The 22040-nt window shown below is 48.8% G+C and overlaps 1 protein-coding gene and 2 long non-coding RNA genes across 4 annotated transcripts in view; 1 reads left to right on the forward strand and 2 right to left on the reverse strand.

The window, feature by feature from the left end:
• Positions 1–6914, forward strand: part of LOC309356998 — an 8857-nt gene extending 1943 nt beyond the window's left edge. The window contains exons 2-3 of the long non-coding RNA XR_014163004.1: positions 4983–5146; positions 6827–6914. This is a non-coding gene — a long non-coding RNA (uncharacterized lncRNA). The remainder of the gene's footprint in view (positions 1–4982; positions 5147–6826) is intronic.
• Positions 1–22040, reverse strand: part of LOC309356999 — a 401715-nt gene that overhangs the window by 32120 nt on the left and 347555 nt on the right. The window lies entirely within an intron of this gene.
• Positions 1–22040, reverse strand: part of ADAMTS7 (ADAM metallopeptidase with thrombospondin type 1 motif 7) — a 65470-nt gene that overhangs the window by 21415 nt on the left and 22015 nt on the right. For both annotated transcript variants that reach the window (XM_081888373.1, XM_081888374.1), the window contains exons 15-19: positions 21392–21636; positions 14603–14744; positions 5004–5130; positions 3902–4115; positions 474–2255 (exon numbers count right to left, since the gene is read on the reverse strand). In XM_081888373.1, the coding sequence (XP_081744499.1) occupies positions 474–2255; positions 3902–4115; positions 5004–5130; positions 14603–14744; positions 21392–21636 (2510 nt within the window). The remainder of the gene's footprint in view (positions 1–473; positions 2256–3901; positions 4116–5003; positions 5131–14602; positions 14745–21391; positions 21637–22040) is intronic.

A 22040-nucleotide genomic window follows, 5' to 3' on the forward strand; every position in this document is an offset into this window, starting at 1 on the left:
TCCTTCAAGGAGGTAGGGGGAGAAATATAAATTTAGCAAATAAATAAAATCCCAACCACCAGCATGGCCAGTGATTGTTGTCTAAACAATTTTGCTTAGAAAGTCAATGAGAGTTTTGATCTGTTTTTAGACTTTAAAAACTTTTAAGAAGTTTTTAATTATTGTTGTTAATGCTTCTTGTCGATAATTTTATTGGATTAACTGCTTTGTGGTTTTGGTTTGGGGTGGTTTTTTTTACAATCAAACAATATGTACATTTTATGAAACAAATAAATAAAAATAATTGCAGCTCAACAACAACTGGAGGGAACTGGGCTGGCTAACCCTGCTGTGGACGAGAGTGTGACCCAAACCCTCCCACTTTCTACAGAGCTGAGCTCTGGGGAAAGCAGGCTGGGTGCCAAGGGGCTCAGAGCCAAGCAGAGAACTGCCTGCAAGCGGCAGGTATCCTCTCCTTCCGGCCAGGAACTTGCCTCACTCCAGTTTCCAGCTTCCCAGCTGGCATTCAGAGCAGCTGCGACAGTAGCTGGAGGAGCCACCGAGAGCGTCCTGTCCTCCTTTTCCTCCTGGTGCCTTGCAGTTGTGGGCCTGGGCCCGAGACCTCCATGGCTGCTTGCAAAAATCCAGTGAGCCCCATGGGGGGCACTTTTATTTCTGCCCCCAGAGAGTCCCTGGTCCCCCACACTGGGAGGGATACGCTCAGCGTCCCACTTGGTTTTTATTCCAACAGACTCCTCCTTCCGCCTTGGTGCAGGTGGCATGGAAGGGACAGAGCCAGGGGAGGAGGGCCCCCACTCCAAGGACGTCGGCTCAGTCGGCAGCTGCCGCCCCAGTGAGTTGGGACTGTGTGGCATGAGCAGAAGGTGGCTGGAAGGGGGCTGCCTTTCAACCGTATTGCTGTCAAGCCCAGGTGGCTCATATACAAAGGTGGGTGTGGGCTCCAGGGAGGGAGACTCGCCCTTGGCCTTGACTACATCAGCAGGAGAGTGTTGGAGGTCCTGTGCATCTGCCGCAAGGCTCTTGCTGTTTGCCACGTCGTACGGACTCACACCATCCTCAGGCTTCCTGCTTGTCTCGCTTGGGACCTGAGCTGGAAGGTGAAGGGTGGTTTCAGTAGGACCAGGCAGTGGAGAAATGAAGTTCCCATGCGTCCCCTTTGATGCTGTTTCTGCAGTTCCTGCCGCGACTGTCCTAACCAGGGCTTCGTCCATTCTGCGTCCATCACCAAAGTCATCTTTGAGATCAACGATGGCCCGGTCTGCACCACCACCTTCTCCACGGCCCAACAAGCCATTGTCTCCGATGGTGCTGAGATATGGGACCTTTGAGCCTCCAACGTCTTCCTTCCAGCTCTTGCGAGTGCTAAACTCATGGTCTTGACTGGGGCTGCCCTCAACAGAAGGTACGGTTGGAGTCAGGAGGGTCAAGTAAGGGAAGATCACAGAGGGGGCCGTGTTTGCTACCTTCCCTTCCCAACGTGTGGTGTCTTCTTGGGCATGATTGACAGATACATGGGTATTGGTGCTAGAAGGGAAATCCGTTGTAGCTGCAGAAGTGGAAGAAGGAAGATCTCCCGAAATGGCTGGTGGGTTCTCCTTCACATTAACCGCCATGGAGGAGGTCGGAGAGACAGCAATGGCTGTACCCAAAGAACCATACCAACTGACAGCAGTGCTATGCTCTTGAAACCCACTGGTTACCCCTTTGCTATTCTGCCCAACAGCTGGAGATGTTGGGCTTCCATGGTCCATCTCTGGCTTTACAGTAGGGAGAGAATCGGGAGCCATTTCTTGAGGGTCCTCTTTCACGTCGCTGACCTTCTTCACCCCAACATCCGGCAACAAGTCCTCTCTCCCGCCACCCTTGGCGTCAGCTGGGTCGTAAGACAGGTCTTCATGGAAGTTGATAAAATTGTAATCGTAGTAAAAATCATCCACAAACACGTTTCCCTTTTTGTTGTTGCCGGGTGAAAAGTCTTCTTCCCTTATGGCATTGAGGTCTTCAGATTTGGGCGACAAAGGGCTGAATCGAGGGATGGGGTGGCTTGGGATGAAATTGATCTCATTGTACAGCTCCCGGCTCGAGGAACCAGAACCTGACCAGTCTGGGAAGATGCTCTCAATCTTGTTCCAGCAGGGCAGCAATGAACAGGCAATTTCGGAGGCTGGTCTTTGCCCCGGATCACAGCTGGCTCTGGTATTATTGGGGCAGTACACCAGGCGATGCTGTATCCCACTTCCACATGTGACCGAACACTGTATGGGAAAGGGGAGAGAAAATAAGGAGTGTGAGAGACATCAATGGCCAACACAGTGCTGGCAGTTTCTCTATGCTATGATCCTCCAAAAGAGATAGTGTGGTATAGTGGTTAGAGCAGTTGATCCCAAAGTGGGTGGTAGCACTCCCTGAGGGGCAATGGGATTACCTAGGTGGGGGTGCTAGGAAGCATTGGCAAGCGGGAACAGGAAGTGTAAATGATTATCAGATTTCAAAAAGTTGGTATCAATGGTTTGTCCATCAATTTTGTTGTAGTAATTAAACTAAATACTTATAATTGATTTTATGTATGTATGTATGTGTATATATAATCTATATATAATCTATATATCTATATCTATATCTATATATCTATATATTTATATATCTATATATCTATATGCAATTGGTTGTCACTGCTTTGGATTTGATTGTGTTACAGCCTTCCTTAGTGGGACATGCAAACCACTATTCTGATAATGCCTTTTATAGGGTAGGGAACACTGGGAAAGGGTTTATAAAACCAAGGAATTGGTAGCCCTCAAAAGTTTGGGAACCACCGGTTAGAGTCTCAGACTAGGACCTGGAAGACTAGGTTTCCAATATCTACTTGGCCATGACCTCTTGGCCTAACCTACCTCACAGGTTTGTTGTGGGGATTATAGAAGGTGGGAAGAGAACCATGTATTCCCCACCTTGCGCTCCTTGGAGACACAGGTGGTGGAATATAAATGCAGTAAATAAACAAACCTGGTGCCCCAGTTGTAGTCCAAAATTTCTGGAGGGCACCAGGTTGGAGAAGGCTGGTCCATGCAAAAAAGGGCCAGAAATCATTATAATCCAAGGTCATTTGCTCTTTCCACTACAGAAGCTCAATCTAAACCCAGCCATCGTTCTTCAGTTTCAGGTCATCTTTGTTTCCTGACGAAGCTTGGCTTGCATGGAAAAACCCAGACAGCTGGGGGGCTGGCGGGTGACCCTGGAGGGGGCTGGCACCCAGTGACTTCATAGGTCGTCTCTATTTGGGGTTCCCATTAAGTACCACTCTTCATCCCAGCAAGATTCCTAGCTGAGGGGGGAAAGAGCGAGTGGGGATTTGCTAACAGGGAGAAACAAAGCACAAGAAGGATGTTTGTTGCGGCTGAGCAGATAAGAGGTCTTCTGACCTTTCTCCAGAGTTGCAGCAACCCACATACCGAAAATAGTTTCAGGCCACAAGGACATGTGACTCACTGCCAGCCACATTAAAAGCGGAGTCTTTCTGCACGGACCCTGGGAGGGAAAACCCGGATTGCCCAAGGCCAAGGATGTTGGGCAGCCTCCTCTGTCCTCTCCCAAGGACCTAGTGAGATCTCTGTTGGGGCTTGCTCTTAAGTGTATTTGGATTGCAAAGTACAGTGTTGGCCTTTGCCAAATTTGCAAAAGCTGCTGTTATTTATGCAATGGAGAACCCTCCAGTTCCTGTCTGGAGGAAGGTAGCTGCTTTCTAATGAATCAGATCATGGGGTCCATCTAGCTCAATAATTGATTTGACAGCTGCCCTTCAGGATTTTAGACAGGGGCCATTCCCAGCCCTACCAGGAGATGCCCTTGTGGATTGAACCAAGACTTGCAGCAAGGGTTTTTGCGCTCGGATTCTCCTCACCTTGGACCAATTGCCAGCCAGCCACCGAGCCGGGCAGAGGACCTCTCGGTTGCAGGGGGCCGTGGCATCCGGCTTGGAGAGATGTTGGCACTTGCTGGCTTGCAGAGCCCGCTGCTCATCCAGCGCCACACTCTGGATGCAGAGGACGGTCCTCTTCGTCAATCCAGTGTCCCCACAAGTGGCAGAACACGCCTGCCACTCGCCAGCCCACCACCTGGAAGGGAGCAAGCAGGATAGATAATTTATTGTGGTCGAAGACCAGCTTATAAAACACACTTGGGAGTACAGTCACAGAGGTAAAACCGACAATTAAAACAATGTACAAGAATAAATTTAAAAACAATGTACAGCAATAAACTATCCCGGGGGGTTGACCCAGAGTCACCCATGGAACCGAGTTTGGGGATTTTCATGACGGACTATTTTGAGTTGGGAGATGGTCTGCGCCTACAGATCTGTACACAGAATCTGGTGACCACCCAGTTCATCTTCTGATCTTTGCCTAACAGGAAAAGGTCAAATTTTTGCTTTTGTGGGAGGTTGGCGAGCCTCACCAGTAGGGGATCAATGGTCTTACTACGTGCCTCTTCATAGAAGGGACAGCTAAAGAACATGTGTTCTGGGCTTCCTATCTCTCCCAATGGACAGGTGCAAAGTCTCTGAGCATACGGGACTTTTCTAAAGGCTCCTTCCAGGACCGGCGAAGGAAGAGCCCAGCTTTGGCGAGTGTAAAGGCCCTTCTTGCATTTCTAGATACGAGAAAGAAGAGATATGTTGCCGGTGCAGCTATATCTCTCTCGATTTCTCCAATTTTATAGTCGGGGCAACTTGCGCAGTCCTGCTGTCTCTCGGTGTCTAATAAGGAGTTCAAGGGTTAGGCTAGGGAAAGAGCAATTAGACGTCCAACTCTGGGAGCATGACCATTGCAAGTCTTTGGAATAGATGACCCATTGGATCTCTTCCAACTCTACAATTCTGTGATTCTAAGAGGCTCCTTTCACATTTATTGGGGAACAGGATGCTTGGCTCGATGGGCCATTGACCTGATCCAATATGCTCTCCTTATGTTCTTGTGGTTTAGATGCAGAGGAGTTGAGCTGACCTGGCAGGGCACGGCTCCTCGCTGCAACTCTTCTGCTTGTCGTCCGGCCGGCTAAGGACATTGCAGTAGTGCTCCTCCACGATCCCAGCCACTTTCTCCATGCAGTGCACAATCTGCCTCTGGACCCCTGAGGAGAGAAGGAGGTGGGTATCAGGCACGCACCATGCGCACCGTGGTACATGCTGGCAGGCCAAGAACCAAGGATCAGTAGGGTGTAGTGGTTAGAGTACTGGACCAAGACCTGGCACACCAGGGTTCAAATCCCCACTTGGTCACGGCACTCACTGGGTGACCTTGGGCCAGCCACTCCCTCTCAGCCTAGCCTACCTCACAGGGTTGTTGCGAGGATAAAATGGGGTGGCAGAGAACTATGTATGCAAGGTTGCAGGTTCGGTCCCCGTAATGGACAGCTGCATATTTTTGCATTGCAGGGGGTTGGACTAGATGATCCTCAGGGTCCCCTCCAATTCTATGATTAAGCTATAAAACTCTTGGCATGTGCTCCCCCACTTGAAGGTTGCTCATGAGGAATAGAGGTTTTTGGACTAAAACAGCTGCACGCCAACAGACAGCAGTGGCCCTCCAGGGTTTCAGGAGGGGCCATTCCTCAGCCCTACCTAGAAATACGACTGGGGATTAAATATGGGACCTTCCACATGCAGGGCTGATGGTACAGCCACTTCCCCGGCTGGGTGTTAGACTCCCCCCACCACACACAATTGCTGCGTTGGGCAGCCAGCTGTAGCAAGGGCCTTTTGGGAGCAGCGCAGGGGTTAATGATTGCAGAAGACGCTGCAGGTCTCTAAGCCCTGCACCTGTGAGCAGCTGTTACTAACAATACCACCCCCCCCCCCCAGCCCTGCAAGGTTTGGGAGGGGAAGCAGCAGGAGGCAGCCTAGAGAACTTGGAATGTTGTAATTAAGTCACCAAGGAGCACGGTTGGGGGGCTGAGGTCAGCAAAGATCAGGTTGAAAACGGAGCATGCCAAGACACACACACACACACACACACAGTGCATGGATGACCAGCTAACAAACAAGGACCCTCTTTGTCTGCCCCCCTTCTTTGTTAGGGCCTCTGCACCAGCAGCTCCTGCATCCAACTCCCTATCTTTAAGCTATTCTAAGATGGGGCTGTGGTCTCAAAACCAGGCATAAAAGCGCTTCGCCATGCAGGACAAAGAAAACCCATTCCCTCAACCAGAACCCTCGAAAGCAGCAGACTTAAATAATGCCCAAACCTCTCCATTTCAGAGGTTGATTTGTCCGCTTGTGACCTCGAGCCCAGAGCTGTTAACAAAAAAGAAATCTAAACTGTTGGTCCTGGCCTGAAGTTTATTTTAAAAACAAAAGCTGCAATTTATTCCTCTGTGTTTTTGTTTTGATGGCAATGCCTTCTTGCAATAATTGGTGCAACTGGTAACGGGACTCCCGCGGAGTCGGTTTTCTGCTGGGCGGACTCAGAGCCCTCCTCCACGTACAATGCCGCAGATTGTCTGCGGGAACAATAGCCCTTTTCTGCCAGGAACAGTAGTGCCGATCTGAAGAGAGCTCTTGCAATTGGATGCATGGAACTACACAGGGCTGGGAAAGAATCCTGGAAACTGATCTCCTGCCACGTGGGGTGAGCTGCAAGCCAAGACTCTGCAATGAGGAGCGCCGGGCGGGAGAGCCAACAGTCGACCTCAGAAATCAATCCTAGCAGCGGGAGAGGCCCACGGGTAATCCCACGGGAGAGAAACCTTTTCCTGAGGATTTATTTGATTTGGTGTGTCCATGTTCCAACAGTACAGTTCCATTGCCACCTCCCTCTTTCTTTTGCAGAGCTCAAAGGAGCGTGCAGAATTTGACCTCACCCTGTAAGCTCAGATAGGCTAAGGATGCTACCAGACTGTCTTGTGTTTTTCGGCCGGTACAGTAGCACCTCTGGTTACGTACTTAATTCGTTCCAGAGGTCCGTTCTTAACCTGAAACTGTTCTTAACCTGAAGCGCCACTTTAGCTAATGGGGCCTCCTGCTGCTGCCGCACCGCCGGAGCACGATTTCTGTTCTCATCCCGAAGCAAAGTTCTTAACCTAAGGTGCTATTTCTGGGTTAGTGGAGTCTGTAACCTGAAGCGTCTGTAACCTGAGGTACCACTGTATTCAAGCACATATCAGAAAAGTTCGTGGAATTAAAGTGGATCCAAGTGTGCTCTGTCACCCCCATCACAAAAAACCCCACTTTCTAAAAATAAACAAAATATCATGATATGGATTTCAAACCAATTTGGGACGATATATCAATAGATCACCCAGCCCTACTTAGAATAATAAAATTGTCGAGTTGGAAGAGGCCCTAAGGATTAACTAGTTCAACCCCCTGCACTTCAGGAATATGCAGTTGCCCCATACAGGGATCAAACCTGCAACCTTGCCATTATCAGCACCATGCTCTAACCAACTGAGCTACCCAGGCTCTAGCTGTGGCTTCCTGGAATACCCTCTGCTCTGTTGCAATATAAGCATCAAGATTCAGGCAGAAGGTGTCCAAAGTTGAATTATGATCATGGCTCTTTCCTGCCTCCCCTTCCTTCTGTGCTGCCACGCCATTCCTTCTTCCAGGAGAAAGAGAGGTGGCACTAGGGCTATTTCCAGACCTCTGGAGCTATTTTAGCACAACTGTTTGGACAAAACAGGCTGTTTGCTGCCCGCTAACCTTGGCGGCTTTAGATAGGAAGCATCTGGGAGATGGCTCAGTGAAGGCTGCCTGCTTCCATTCAGGGCCCCTTGGTCAGCAGCAGCACCTATGAGCAGGCCGTCTGCTGAGGACTAGCCTCAGCTTCTGCACATCAGCAACAGCTGAGAGGTCAAAACACAAAACAGCTGCAAAAGCCTCTCCCTGCAGAAGCCAAAAGCAGGAGCATCAGGAGCTCTTTGCATGGAATTGCTACAACTGATTGAGCCTTCATGGAGGAGAGGGCAATCGATGGCTACTAGCCATGCTCTGCCTCCAAACTAGCTTTGCAAGAAAAGACTTCTGGGCTGCTTCCAGACTGTCATTATTTCATGGCGTTAGGGGCGTTTCAACTGAATTACCAGCCAATTCAGGTTGCATAATTAAACTGGATTTGGCACTTTTGCAGGACAAACCCACTTCTCTAATCCTAAACCTAAGGGGGGGGGGGACTGGACACTTTGCAGTAAGGAAAGGGGTGCGAAAGTGCAACAGAAATTGTGGGGTAGCATTTGCTTGAGGCGACATCATTTCATCTCCCTGCAAACAAATCAGAACGAACACTCAATAAACAGTTGATGTTGTTTACCTTCCCTGCAAACTTTGTGGGAACTAATTAGGATGCTCAATAAACATGTCATCTGGAAGTGACCCTGACCTGCTTCTTAGCCAGGCGTATTCACAAATATGACCCATGGAATTTAATAGGATTGCATCTGATCCTTGGGTGACTGTGTGAATGTGTACCAGCTCTGGGCTTGGACCTTGCAAATAGACACCACCTTCCTCCTCCTTACGCCCCAGCCACATTCTTGCCTCCGGACAGCCTCCTTTGCCATTTGTAAAACGCATGGCATGGAGGAAGCGGATAGAGAGATGTTGTTCTCCCAGTCTCATAGTGCCAGAACTTGTGGACATCCAATGAAACTGAAGGTTGGAAGATTTGGGACGAAGAAAGTCTTTCTTCACGCAGGGCATAGTTACACTTTAGAACTTGCTCCCAAAGCAGGCAGTTACGGCCACCATCTTGCATGACTTAAAAAGAGGTTTAGACTAAGGTTACCAGACATCCCTGTTTCCTGGGGACAGTCCCCGGCCGCCGAGACCATATAACACCGGTCTTGAAAGACCTACATTGGCTCCCAGTACGTTTCTGAGCACAATTCAAAATGTTGGTGCTGACCTTTAAAGCCCTAAACGGCCTCGGTCCAGTATATCTGAAGGAGCGTCTCCTCCCCCATCGTTCTGCCCGGACACTGAGGTCCAGCGCCGAGGGCCTTCTGGCGGTTCCCTCACTGCAAGAGGCCAATAAACATCTACCTGACATTTAGAAGACATCTGAAGGCAGCCCTGTTCAGGGAAGTTTTTAATATGTGACATTTTAGTGTATCTTTCATCTTTGTTGGAAACCGCCCAGAGTGGCTGGGGAAACCCAGCCAGATGGGCGGGGTACAAATAATTAATAATAATAATAATAATAATAATAATTACAAATCAGTTCCCATACAAAATCCATTGAAGTTGAAAAGTGTCCCCGGATTCATTGGAAAAAAAATCTGGTAACTTTAGGTTAGACAAATTCATGGAAGAGGAGAGGGCTATCAATGGCTGCTAGCCATGATGGCTTTGCTCTGCCTCCACAGTCAGAGGCGGCAATGCTTCTGAATACCAGTTGCTGGAAGCCACAAGAGGGGAGTATACCTGAAGGAGCGTCTCCACCCCCATCATTCTGCCCAGACACTGAGGTCTAGTGCCGAGGGCCTTCTGGCGGTTCCTTCACTGTGAGAAGCCAAGTTACAGGGAACCAGGCAGAGGGCCTTCTTGGTAGTGGCGCCCGCCCTGTGGAACGCCCTCCCACCAGATGTCAAAGAGAACAACTACCAGACTTTTAAAAGACATCTGAAGGCAGCCCTGTTTAGGGAAGCTTATAATGTTTGATGCATTACGGTATTTTAATATTTTGTTGGAAGCTGCCCAGAGTGGCTGGGGAAGCCCAGCCAGATGGGCGGGGTATAAATAATCATAGAATCATAAACCACAAGGGCCATTGAGTCCAACCCCCTGCCAAGCAGGAAACACCATCAGAGCACTCCTGACATATGGTTGTCAAGCCTCTGCTTAAAGACCTCCAAAGAAGGAGACTCCACCACACTTCTTGGCAGCACTGTCGAACAGCTCTTACTGTCAGGAAGTCGTTGTTGTTTTTGTTGTCAAATCCTACTTGTGGGCTTCCCACAAGCAACTGGTTGGCCAAAAGACGCTGGACTAGATGGGCCACTGGCCTGATCCAATAAGCACTTCATATGTCCTTATGTGCAGTCCCCCCACCCTGTCACTTGCAACAATCTGCCTCTTGCTCCTGTTGTGGGCTCCTTTTCTACGAGACACAGAACATCCCTTGCCTTGTCCTTTCTCCCCCTCATCGCCAGCTGACCCTTTGCTCCAGTCTCTGACCTTGCAAAGGTCTCTCTCTCCCCCACCCCACCTCTCTCTCTCTCTCTCTCTCTCTCTGTGTGTTTCTCTTTCTCTCCCTCATCCTTTCCCAGCTGGCTGAAGCACACAGACACTTCCCTGGGAGCAAGGAGGAGGCACGTGGGCCAGGGGTTGGCGTAGCTCAGTGGGGCTGGATGCTGGAGCTGCTCCTGGCGTGCAGGCTGGACAGTCCCCACGGGGGCCGGTCACAAGCCAGGATCTGATGTGCTTCTGGCAGCCTCGGTTTCTGGCAGGAAACCCAGAAGGCGCTTGGCTGGCAGACTTCCTCTCCCAACCCAGCAAATGAAGAAATCACCCGAGAGATCCTGCCTCCCTCAGTCCACGATTATGTCACCCTTCTTCTCCTCCCTGATTGCCTATCTGCCCCTTCTCCTTTCCCAGACCCAGAACCTGCTTAAAGGTTCCCTTTCATAGTCTGGTGATAACAATTCATAAGGCCAACAGGCCACAAACGATATGAGCGGCTGGCATCAATGTTTGCAGCACAGCAAGCACACCAGAGGCTTTGGGTGTGGGGGGGAGACCCCGGCTGGGACCCCTGATTGAAGTCTGCTGGCAGCAGACCAATCAACAGCCAATCAGATTCAGGGAAATTCACCCTGCCAATCAAGCCTAGAGGAAAATCCACTTTCACAAGCCCAAATGCAGCCATATGTTTTGTTAAGGGTGCTGGGAACTGTAGCCCTAGAAGCAGAGCAGCTCAGGAAGCTGCCTTATACTGATAACAGTTGGAAGGGACTTCCAAGCATCATCTAGTCCAGGGGTAGTCAACCTTTTTATACCTACCGCCCACTAATGCATCTTCCTTAATGGTAAAATTTCCTTACCGCCCACCAGCGCTCGATGGAAGAAGGATTCAGCTTGTGCTGCAGAACCCCCTACCGCCCACCCAGAATCCTGAAACACCAACTAGTGGGTGGTAGGGGCCAGGTTGACAACCTCTGGTCTAGTCCAACCCCATGCAATTCAGGAATCTAGCCATCTGGATGAGAGTCCACCACTTTCTGAGGGAGTCCATTCCACTGTCAAACAGCTCTTACCATCTAGCTCACTTCTGCACCAACTAGCAGCAGTTTCCCAGAGTTTCAGGCACTAATCTCTCCCAGCCCTATCTGGAGATGTCAGAGATTGAGCCTGGGTCCTTCTGCATGCAAGGCAGCTGCTCTGCCACTGAGCGGTGTCCCCTCCCCTGTTTGTAGCTCTGTGAGGGGTAAACTGCCGTCCCCAGGATTCTTTGGGGCAAACCATGTGTATGGTGTATGTGTTTATGCAGCCAAATACAAATACATCACAAGGAACTCACACACCCAAACACACACAAACCACCACCCCAAGTGTTGCTCTGAGCCTTGTCAAGGTGGTGTGACAGCATCTGACAGAAAATCTGGAGCGTCGGCGCTGCAGAGGAGTCCTGGAAGATGATCTGGTTTCAGTAAAAGGGACAGAGATGCCAAGAAAGAACTTTGGCAAGTGTAGCTGTGTGTCAGGCCCCAGTGAGCTGGGAGAGCTGAAAGAAGAGAATCTGTTTCCTCCCAGGTGACATAATCTGCCCCCTCTGAAGACATCCAATTTGCTGCCTCTGAAGCTCAGGTTTCTGGGCTTTTGTGGAGCTGTGAAACCCATCTGCACAGGGCCTTCTAGGCAGCTGTGATCCATTACACAGAATTTCTCAGCAACAGACTGGAGGTGGGGTAGCAGGGTGAGGGATGGGGAGAATGCCTCCCCAAGAAATGTTTTGCCCGTAGGAGTAAAACGTGCAGTAATGAGCACTGAGTTGGAAGGATCCGGCCCTGCCTTCACTGCAGTGCGTCCCTTCAAACCATGGAGCTGATGTTTTGCCACTTCTAGGACTTGTAGAAGCATGTGTGGCAGGTTTGTAATCTATGGAGGAGGGCTATCAATGGCTACTAGCCATCATGGCTTGTGCTAGAATCCTGCTTGCAGGTTTCCCACAGGCATTTGGTTGGCCACTGTGAGAGAAGGATGCCGGACTAGATGGGATGCTGATCCAGGCTGTTCTTTTGTTCTTATGTAAGGGAGAGCCAAGTGCCATTGTGAAAGTTTACCTGGAAAATGCTGCCTTCCGAACAACACTGGGAAATAGGGATATATGCATTTGCTTCAGAAGAACCTCATTCTCACCCCAAACCCCTCATGTCTGGATTAATCAAACTGGAATAGTTATGAATTGGCTGATTACGAATGCCAAGCCTTCCTATAACAATCCCGTCCACATATTGAGAAAACCAATGCAAACTTTAATCTTTTTAAAATCTATTGTTATTTTAACTTTTTAAAAGCTTTAAATTGTTGTCGTTAATTTTTCTTAGTGATAGTAAACCACTTTGAGGTTTGTTGTAGCTTTACAATCAAGCAGTGTATAAATATTATGAAATAAATAAATTAAAAACCCCTTCCTTCTCCTTATTGCAAAAGGTCTGATCTTTGGGGGAATTGGGTGAGTTGCACAAGACCTCCCAAACCAACTGTAGTTGCACAACCTGAATTAGCCGCGACTAAATCCCACCCGAAAATGGTGGTCATTTGGAAGCACCCTAAGGAGAGAGTGAAGAAGCATCCTTAACTGGCCTGTACACTTGGTCCCCTCATCTCATGCTTTAATAAAACTCAGCTGTAGAGGAGGACTCTTTCCCAGTTACCCCAGTCAACAAGAGGCGGACTTCAAAGGACAAGGCAAAGCCTTCTGCTTTTCTGTTTTTCAAGTTGTCTGTTTCCAAAGAGGCCTTGACCGGCTGGCGGCAAGAGAAAGGAGCACATGCAGCTGCGCAAACAGAAACCCATGTCCTTATGCACCACTGTGCATGTATTGGCACACACATTTGCAGAGAGTCAAGCATCCTGGACAAAGGGGCACAGGCAGGGTCTAAACACATCCAGCAGGGTTGCCTGTCCGATCGCTTTGATACATTTGCATTGAGAATTTATGCACTCCACAACAGCGGTTTCCTTATCCACAGGCTAGAGTGGGTGGCAGCGGCCTTTGCAAACGCCTTTCCTTGCCGGCGGAATAAATTCTCTAGCCTGCCTACCCTTCCATCTTGCACTCAGTTAGCCAGCACCTCAAGGCAGGATGCCGCATCCCCCAATTCAGGGCTCTAATTGAAGTGGCCAAACATGAAATGCATTTGGTACTTCCTACCCCAGCAGTCTAGACAAGCTGCATTCTCAAGCCAGAACTACATGCCTCTAAGCAGGGGATTATGGACACCATTAAAGGTAAAGGGACCCCTGACTGTTAGGTCCAGTCATGGATGACTGGGGTTGTGGCGCTCATCTCGCTTTACTGGCTGAGGGAGCCGGCGTACAGCTTCCGGGTCATGTGGCCAGCATGACTAAGCCGCTTCTGGCAAACCAGAGCAGCGCACGGAAACGCCGTTTACCTTCCCACTGGAGCGGTACCTATTTATCTACTTGCACTTTGACGTGCTTTCGAACTGCTAGGTCGGCAGAAGCAGGGACCGAGCAACGGGAGCTCACCCTGTCACGGGGATTCGAACCACTGACCTTCTGATCGGCAAGCCTTGGGCTCTGTGGTTTAGACCGCAGTGCCACCTGCATCCCACGGACACCATTAAGGGATAGCAAAATTTTCTGGCTACTTCATTAGCTAATTATTATTACCATATCCTTCTTACTACAAGGTGGACTGTTGGGGGTTGGGGAGAGGATACGCCCACTGGCCTTTCCTGCCCCACACGAAAGGCCTGATCCTGGGCTCCTAATTCACCACTGTTAGAAGACGGCTACAGAGTAGTGTCATGAGTCCTTCTGCCACCATTCATTCATTCATTTCATTTGTTCAGTGCTCTATTCAAAAAATGCCTCAAAATCACTTAAAGCATCATAAAATACAAAACAGCTAAAATCAGTTAAATTAATTATTATTATTATTACAAAATATAGCAGACAAATATTTCCTCAAGTGCTCAATCAGCAATACTTTGAGAGAGACAAATCCTGCACACCACTGAAACAAGAGTTCCACAAAAGAGAAGAGAATATTACAAAGTTATGATCTAAAATTAACAACCAGAAGCCTTGAAAAACAGGAATGTCTTAGCCTGACAATTATGATGCCTGGCATCTTTTCCTGGGGACAGCATGCCACTGTTGGGGAGTCACCACTGAAAAGGCCTTCTCTCTCTCACTCTCTCTCTCTCTCCCCCCCCCCCCTCTCAGATGTGGTCTGAAGAGAAGAGACTCTGGTGGTGACTGCAGGGCTCGTGGAAAGTTCACCTGCTTTTCTGGATTTCCCCCAATGCACGAAGTTTCTTGCTCTGGCTCCTAGGCCAGAACGTGACCACCCCCCGCCACTCCTCACCAAACGTTGAACAGTGAGACAAAGGCAAAGAAAGAGGCAGACACCCTTACCTGTGCCACAGGTGGCTGTGCATTTTGTCCAGGGTCCGTATTGCCAAAAGAATTCGGCTGGCGTGATCTCGTTCTCGTTCTCAGATTCCCTTTGAATGGTGTATTGATAGCGGACTCCTGGGTTCTTCTCCTGGAATAAGAGCTGAGAGGCAAGGAAGAAAATGTTCTTAGGCAGCATCCAGCCAGACGGTATAAAAAGCGTTTAACGAAATGTGGTCCAAGTACCGAGGAAGTGTGATGATGTCCTGCCAAGAGAAAGAGGGCCAGCAGGAAAAGACCTTGAGATGCCTGCAGCAGAGGACCGGCAACTGCAAACTTACTGAAAGTTTAGGAAGTGACCAGTGTTTGGTTTTCAGAGGATCACAAGGATGTTACAATAGGGGAAGGGCCCCTCCTCAGAGCTAAGGAAAGCAGGATGGATCTGTGGGCTCCTCTTCAGCTTTCCACATGATCTGATTGTACAAAACTCATGCAGTGTTTAGTCTATTGGTACCCAAAGTGGGAGGGACGCGGGTGGCGCTGTGGGTTAAACCACAGAGCCTAAGGCTTGCCGATCAGAAGGTCAGCGGTTCGAATCCCCGTGACGTGGTGAGCTCCCGTTGCTCGGTCCTGCTCCTGCCAACCTAGCAGTTCGAAAGCATGTCAAAGTGCAAGTAGATAAATAGGTACCACTCTGGCAGGAAGGTAAATGGCATTTCTGTGCGCTGCTCTGGTTCGCCAGAAGCGGCTTCGTCATGCTGGCCACATGACCCGGAAGCTGAATGCCAGATTCCTCGGCCAATAAAGTGAGATGAGCGCTGCAACCCCGGAGTCGGCGACTGGACCTAATGGGAAGGGGTCCCTTTACCTTTACCCAAAGTGGGCAGCAGCAGACCCTGGGGGGCAATGAATTACCTAAGAGGCAAGGGGGCGCGGCAAGCAGGTGCTGGAGGTATAAATGACTGCCAGACTTTGCAAAGCTGGTATCACTGGATCAAGTTTGTCAATTCTGTTGAATGAATTAAACCAAATAGTTTTATTTGGATTTTTATTTTGGGGGGAAGGCAATTAATTGTTATAGTTTTGAATTTTATTGTGCTATCTTGCTTAGTGTGCTGGGCAAACTGCTACTCTGAATAGTGCTTTTTACAGAGGAGAGGAACTGGGTGTGAGTTTATGGAACTAAGAGGGTGGTGGCCCGAAACAAATTGGGAACCACTGGGTTAGACTATGTCCCATCTTTGCAGAGCATTCATTCCAATTTGTTTATGGGGTGGTTATACAACAATGAGGATTCACCCTGATCTGCCTGCAAAGTTTCATGTTCAATCATTCACTCATGCCACATGTTCCAGTACGTGCCCCTGTCACTTACTTAATTGCAAAGTCTGTTGTTTTGGTTTTTTTAAGATGGCTTTGTTGCACTAGAGTGACATATTTAAGGCAATTTCCCTTCATTTCCTCACTTTCTTCAACCTGACCATTTAAATAGGTCTGTGTGTGTGTGTGTGTGTGTGTGTGCGCGTGCGTGCGTGCGTGCATGTGTGTGTAGGGGTGTGTGTGTGTGATTTCAGCTCCACCCCCAGATATCAGTCTCAGCTTATCATCAAACTTTATTTGCAGGCTTATCTGCAAAGGCACACCTGCCATTGAATGTGCAACTACACAGCAAGCTGAAACCAGTTTCAAGGCTGTTTGGCTCACATCACCCCTGCGAACAGCAAGTCTGAGATAAGAGGCCCAAATCATTTCTCAGCATCCTTACAAGACGAGCTGCAGAAGGTTAAGAGCCTTGAGATGTAAAAAAGCTTCTCAGATTTTATTTCCAAGCTGATTTCAGTGTGTTGTAGTGGTACCTGAATGCCCCAAGGCAGACCACCTGCAGGAGGGTTCAAGTATCAGTCCGTGGAGCACACAGCTCTGGCAAAGGCTTGCCAACTTAATTAAGGGCTTATCCACACTCACCTCCCGCTCTTTCCAGGCACAGGTCTGTGCTTAAAAGCTTCATGTCCAAGTGTGGGGTGTTGGGGTTTTTTGCCCCTGAGCTTCTCCTGCGATTTCGGTGCTCACTTGGGGCAAACGTCAATTTGCATTTTCTGGGGATTGTCCCATTGAGCTTTAAAGAGCAGGTTTTCACAGGGAAGGCTCCAAAGCCAAAGAAAAAAAGGAGTTTTAAAGTAAGGACTATGGCCTGGAAAGATTGGAGGAAAGGTAAGTGTGAATTAGCCCACCCTCGAAGCTGACCTTGTTGCCAAAACTTTGCTGCTCTTGGAATGGACTTGGGCATCGTTCCAAGAGACGTCTCAGGGTATATATTTTTAAATAACATTTTTTAAAAGGTTTTTCAATTCCGTTACAAATCCCAGAGAATGTTCCAAGAGATTATGTGCTATAAGTCATTCCAAGGCATTAGCGTGAACATAGAAACTAATAATCTTTAAAAAGTCGGAGAAAGCAGCTTGAGACTCCCTCCAAAGTTGTTTTTCCCCTGAATAAACAAAGGCATTAACATTCATCTAACCTCCCTCTTTGAACTCTTTCCCTTCCAGCTGGCTGGCAATGAGAACTTTGTAACTTGGTACCACTGCCTGAACTTGCTTTCTTCCTCCTCCCTCCCAGTCTTTTTCCTTTTCTGTCGTACATTTTATGTCAATAAGTCTGAGTGCAAGGAGTGGGCTTATCCACACTTAGCTTTCCTCCACTCTTTCCAGGTGTGGAAAACTCCATGTCCAACTGTTCCCCCCCTTTTTCCTTCTTGAAAACACAATTGGAGCAAGTGTCAACCCATGGGAAACCTGAATTGACGCTTGCTGCGATTCAGCTTTAAAGAGCAGGTTTTGGGGGACAGTTCAGACAGAGAGATTTAAAGCGCGGACATTTGCCTTCAAAAAGAGGTACGGGTGGATAAGCGCCAGCTTGCCTTCTTGATATCTGTAAGCCTCTCTGCAAGCTTTCTTTTGTCTGAAAAGTGAAATTTGCAAACGTATGCAGAAATCGGAGGAAGGCTGGAAAAATTAGAAACAGAGAAAATGAAATGGACAGGTTCAACCATATTGAACAAGGGGTCGACACTGAGTTTTCTGAGGACCAGCCAAGAAATTCCGGGGAAAGTGTGTGTGTGTGTGTGAGAGAGAGAGAGAGAGAGAGAGAGAGAGGATTGAGCTTCGTTTGCTTCCGAGCTAATTCCATCAAGGTTTAAAAAACACTCCCAACTGAGAGGTGGGTGGTAGGGGGAATGGGAACATGGTTTTCTGGTAGAATATTCCTCTCCAACCAGTCCTTTGGCTTATTAATATTCTACAACCTTTTAAATGTGTATGTGGGAAGGGAGGGGTATTATTTTGCTGTTTTGTTTTAATGATTTATTTTTATCTTGTATTTTCTTCTGCAAACTGCCCTGAAATCTTAAGATGAAGGGTAGCAGCAGCAAAATAATAATAATAATAATAATAATAATAATAATAATAATAATAATAATAATAATAATAATAATACTGCAGTGGTATCTCAGGTTGGACATGGTTGGCGCTGCGGGTTAAACCACAGAGCCTAGGACTTGCCGATCAGAAGTTCGAATCCCCACAACGGGGTGAGCTCCCGGTTGCTTGGTCCTTGTTCCTGCCAACCTAGCGATTCGAAAGCATGTCAAAGTGCAAGTAGATAAATAGGTACCGCTCTGGCGGGAAGGTAAACAGCGTTTCCGTGTGCTGCTCTGGTTCGCCAGAAGCAGCTTAGTCATGCTGGCCACATGACCCGGAAGCAGTACGTCGGCTCTCTCGGCCAGTAAAGTGAGATGAGCGCTGCAACCCCAGAGTTTGCTACGACTAGACCTAATGGTCAGGGGTCCCTTTAACTTTACCTCAGGTTACAGACACTTCAGGTTACAGACTCTGCTAACCCAGAAATAGTACCTCAGGTTAAGAGATTTGTTTCAAGATGAGAACAGAAATTGTGCGGCGGCTGCGGGAGGCCCCATTAGCTAAAGTGGTACCTCAGGTTAAGAAAAGTTTCAGGTTAAGAACAGACCTCCAGAACAAATTAAGTACTTAACCCGAGGTACCACTGTAATAATAATAATAATGTCTCCACAGTTGAAAGCAGCAATGCTTCTGAATGCCAGTTGCTGGAAACCACAGGAGGGGAGAGGGCTCTTGTGCTCAGGAATCTGGCTGGATCTTCTTTGATTGACTGATTGATTGATTGATTGTCTCTATTTCCCACCTTTTCCTCCAAGGAACTGAAGGTGGTGTACATGGTTCTCCTCTCCATTTTATCCTCACAACAACCCTGTGAGGTAGGTTCGGCTGAGAGAAGGCACTGACTGGCCCAATGGTCATCTAGGGAGCTTCACGGCCGAGTGGGGATTCGAACCCTGGTCTCCCAGGTTCCAACACGCTAACCACAATAGCTTTTAAGCAAAGAACCAAAGTTATTCTTGGAACACAAAATGAATAACCTGCCAGGGCAGTGGCAAAAAAGACAGGGGAAGCAGGCGTGTACCGAAAGCCCCCCATCCCTAGCCTGGCATGCCTCTGATGCCCCCCAACAAGGTGGTGTGATTTAGGAAGAGGAGAGATCCCTGCCTGCCTGTCTGCCTGCCTGGTGGGTCTCAAAGCCAGCTCCTTTGTTTCAGAATTCACAAGCAGCTGGAGGAAGACAAGCAGGGGTCAAAAAAGGAAAAAGAATTCCTTTCCTTGTCAAGCTGGAAGGGGAAGAGAATGTTAAAGTAAACACCTCCCTGCAAGAGGGGAGAGAAAAAGAATTAGCCCTGAGAAATCCATTTAACTCCTAAAGAGCTCTCCTGGGAAGTCTGACTGCTCCAAAGCAAAGGCTTCCCTGGCAGCCAGGAAGACACCCACCAGACTTCCCTGCAGAAAAAAATGGCGATGAACTGTCCATACAGGGAGGGCAGGAGCCTGTACCACTGACAGGAGGGGCCCTATAGTGGTCTCCACATTCATAGCAGCCTCTGGAAAGGTCGGAGGCCCTTGGTAGTGCCTCTCCTGCAGCCCCCTCGGCAAACCAGGCCAATGAACCAGATGAGGGTGATGGGAGTGACAGTTCAAGACATCTGGAGGGTTCTGAGGAATGCTGCAACAGATTTCAATTTCAGCTGGGCAAGAGAGAGGCCAGGTCCACCCACGGAAGTCAGCAAAGGCTTCCCAGATCAGCAGGAACCTCATGAATGCCAGAGGCAGCCATTTCCAAAGTAACTTGAGAGGAGCGCTTTGCTCAGAACTTCACAGAGCAGCTTTGGAGAACAGAAGCGGCAAGAAGCATGGCTGGCGGGGGCAGGCAAAGCCGTGAAGATGGAGGCTATGAAGCAATAGCCAGTTTATTTACATGCTGCATTTCCCAGAAATCTGTAGTGCGTGCTCAAAGCAGTTAACAGAAAAGAGACAAACCCAGTTCCTGAAACGACAAAGTCCTCGTTCGCAGGCCATTTTAAACTACAGGGAAACTGAAGTATGGTTTTAATTTGAACCCTGGCAGCGCACATGGCGGCAATTGTGGGCGCGTGGCTTCTACCTCCCTCCTGGCGCTAACACACTGTTGTGAGCCGAGCCATAGTTTGTTCTAGTGCACTCTGCATGTTCATGGATAAACCACAGCTGAACTATACAGTGGTACCTCTGGTTGCGAACAGGATCCATTCCAGAGGCCCGTTCGCAACATGAAAAGAGCGCAACCCGCAGCAGCATGTCTGCGCATGTGCGAGTTGTGATTCGCCGCTTCTGTGCATGCGCGTGACATCATTTGCGCTTCTGCGCAAGTGGCGAAACCCAGAAGTAACCCTTTCCGGTACTTCCGGGTCGTCACAGGACGTAACCTGAAAGAACGTAACATGAGGTATGACTGTAGCTTAAAATGGCATGGAAGCAAGGCCAAAGAGCCTCGTGGCACCTTAAAGTCTGACAAATCATAGAATTTTAGAGTTAGAAGGGACCCAAGCGTCATCTAGTCCAACCCCCGGCAATGCAGGAATCACAGCTAAAGAACACCTGACAGGTGGCCATCCAACCTCTCTTTAAAAACCTCCAATGAAGGAGAGACCAACACCTTCTGAGGGAGTCTGGTACACCGTCAAACAGCTCTCAGCATCAGAAGGTTCTGCCTAATATTGAGTTGGAATCTCCTTCCTTGTAACTTGAAGCCCTTGGTTTGGTTCCTCCACAGTGGAGCAGCAGTAAACAAGCTTGCTCAATCTTCCATGCGACAGCCCTTCAGATATTCATAGATGGCTATCACATCCCCTCTCCTTCAATCTAAACATACCCAACTCCCTCCCCTGTTTCTCCTAAGGCTTGGTTTCTAGACCCTTGATCATCTTGGTCACTGTGATTTCTGCATTGCAGGGGGGTCAGACTAGATGACCGTGCGGGTCCCTTTCAACTCTGCAATTCTGTGAGAGCACAAATACCATACTGTTACCTACAAGAGTTTTGGGGTCTATTTCAATCAACTCTTTGTTGGCCGCGAAATAACCTTCCACTCCAGCTTGAGCTGGGAGGGGTTGTTTAAACACAAGCCAGGGATGAGCAGATTCCAGGACACGGAATCACCGAGGGCTGAAAATATGTTTATGACCTCGGCAGCCTCACAGCTGCAGTCGGAGAAGTGAAGTCTCAACAAGTGCTGCTTTCCCTCATGCCGAAAAGCAGGGCTTTAGGAAGCTGCACCTGTTGAATTTCTGCTTCACCTATCTTAATTAAGTCTGCCCAACTGTGCAGCAGTGAGTCCACAACAGTGGCACACTCGACCCAGAACTCACAGGTTTCAAAGCCCAGCACTTGAACCCTCTGCAAGTACCTGAATCCACACTGGCTCCTCCGTGGGGCCTGGAGACGTGAGGTTCTCCCAGTTCCCAGTTCTCTCGTAGGTGAAGGTGGTCCCGGCCACCTTGTAATCGCCGTTCCATTGGATGGTCCAGCCGCCATTCAAGAAGTACTTCTCTGGATCTTCACTTCTCAAGGCCAGGAAATTCTCTGCTTCGGCCACCTCCTCGATTTGGATCTCTCGTGCACCAGCTGGGATGAGGCCAACATCAACATAGCCTGCTCAGGGGGATCAAGCTCTTCGTCAGTTGCAGGTTAACAGGACAAAAAGTACTCCTTTCTGTAAAGGGGAGTCAAAGTCCCCTTTTCTGAATGTCGCCAGAGTAGTCCCTTCTTGAATGCCCACACCCTTTCCCAGAATGCCTGTCATTCTACTGTGAAAGGAAATGGCCACTGGGAGACCCAGCGCATGACTTTACCAAGGAATATTTTTTGGTGGAGGGGAGAAAGGAGGAGGGATGTTTCTGAACAGAGCACATGAATGGGACAGAGAAAATCCTCCAACATTTGCCAAAGGAAAGCATGTGATGTGAACACAACACTCATTGGTGGGTAATGGAAAAACCTCAAAGAAGAGAGGGACCTCTGTGAGGTCTAGCCTCCTCCACAAAACATTTTGGAAT

Source organism: Podarcis melisellensis (genome assembly GCF_964234715.1).
Source record: "Podarcis melisellensis genome assembly, chromosome: 14".
Classification (NCBI taxonomy): domain Eukaryota; kingdom Metazoa; phylum Chordata; class Lepidosauria; order Squamata; family Lacertidae; genus Podarcis; species Podarcis melisellensis.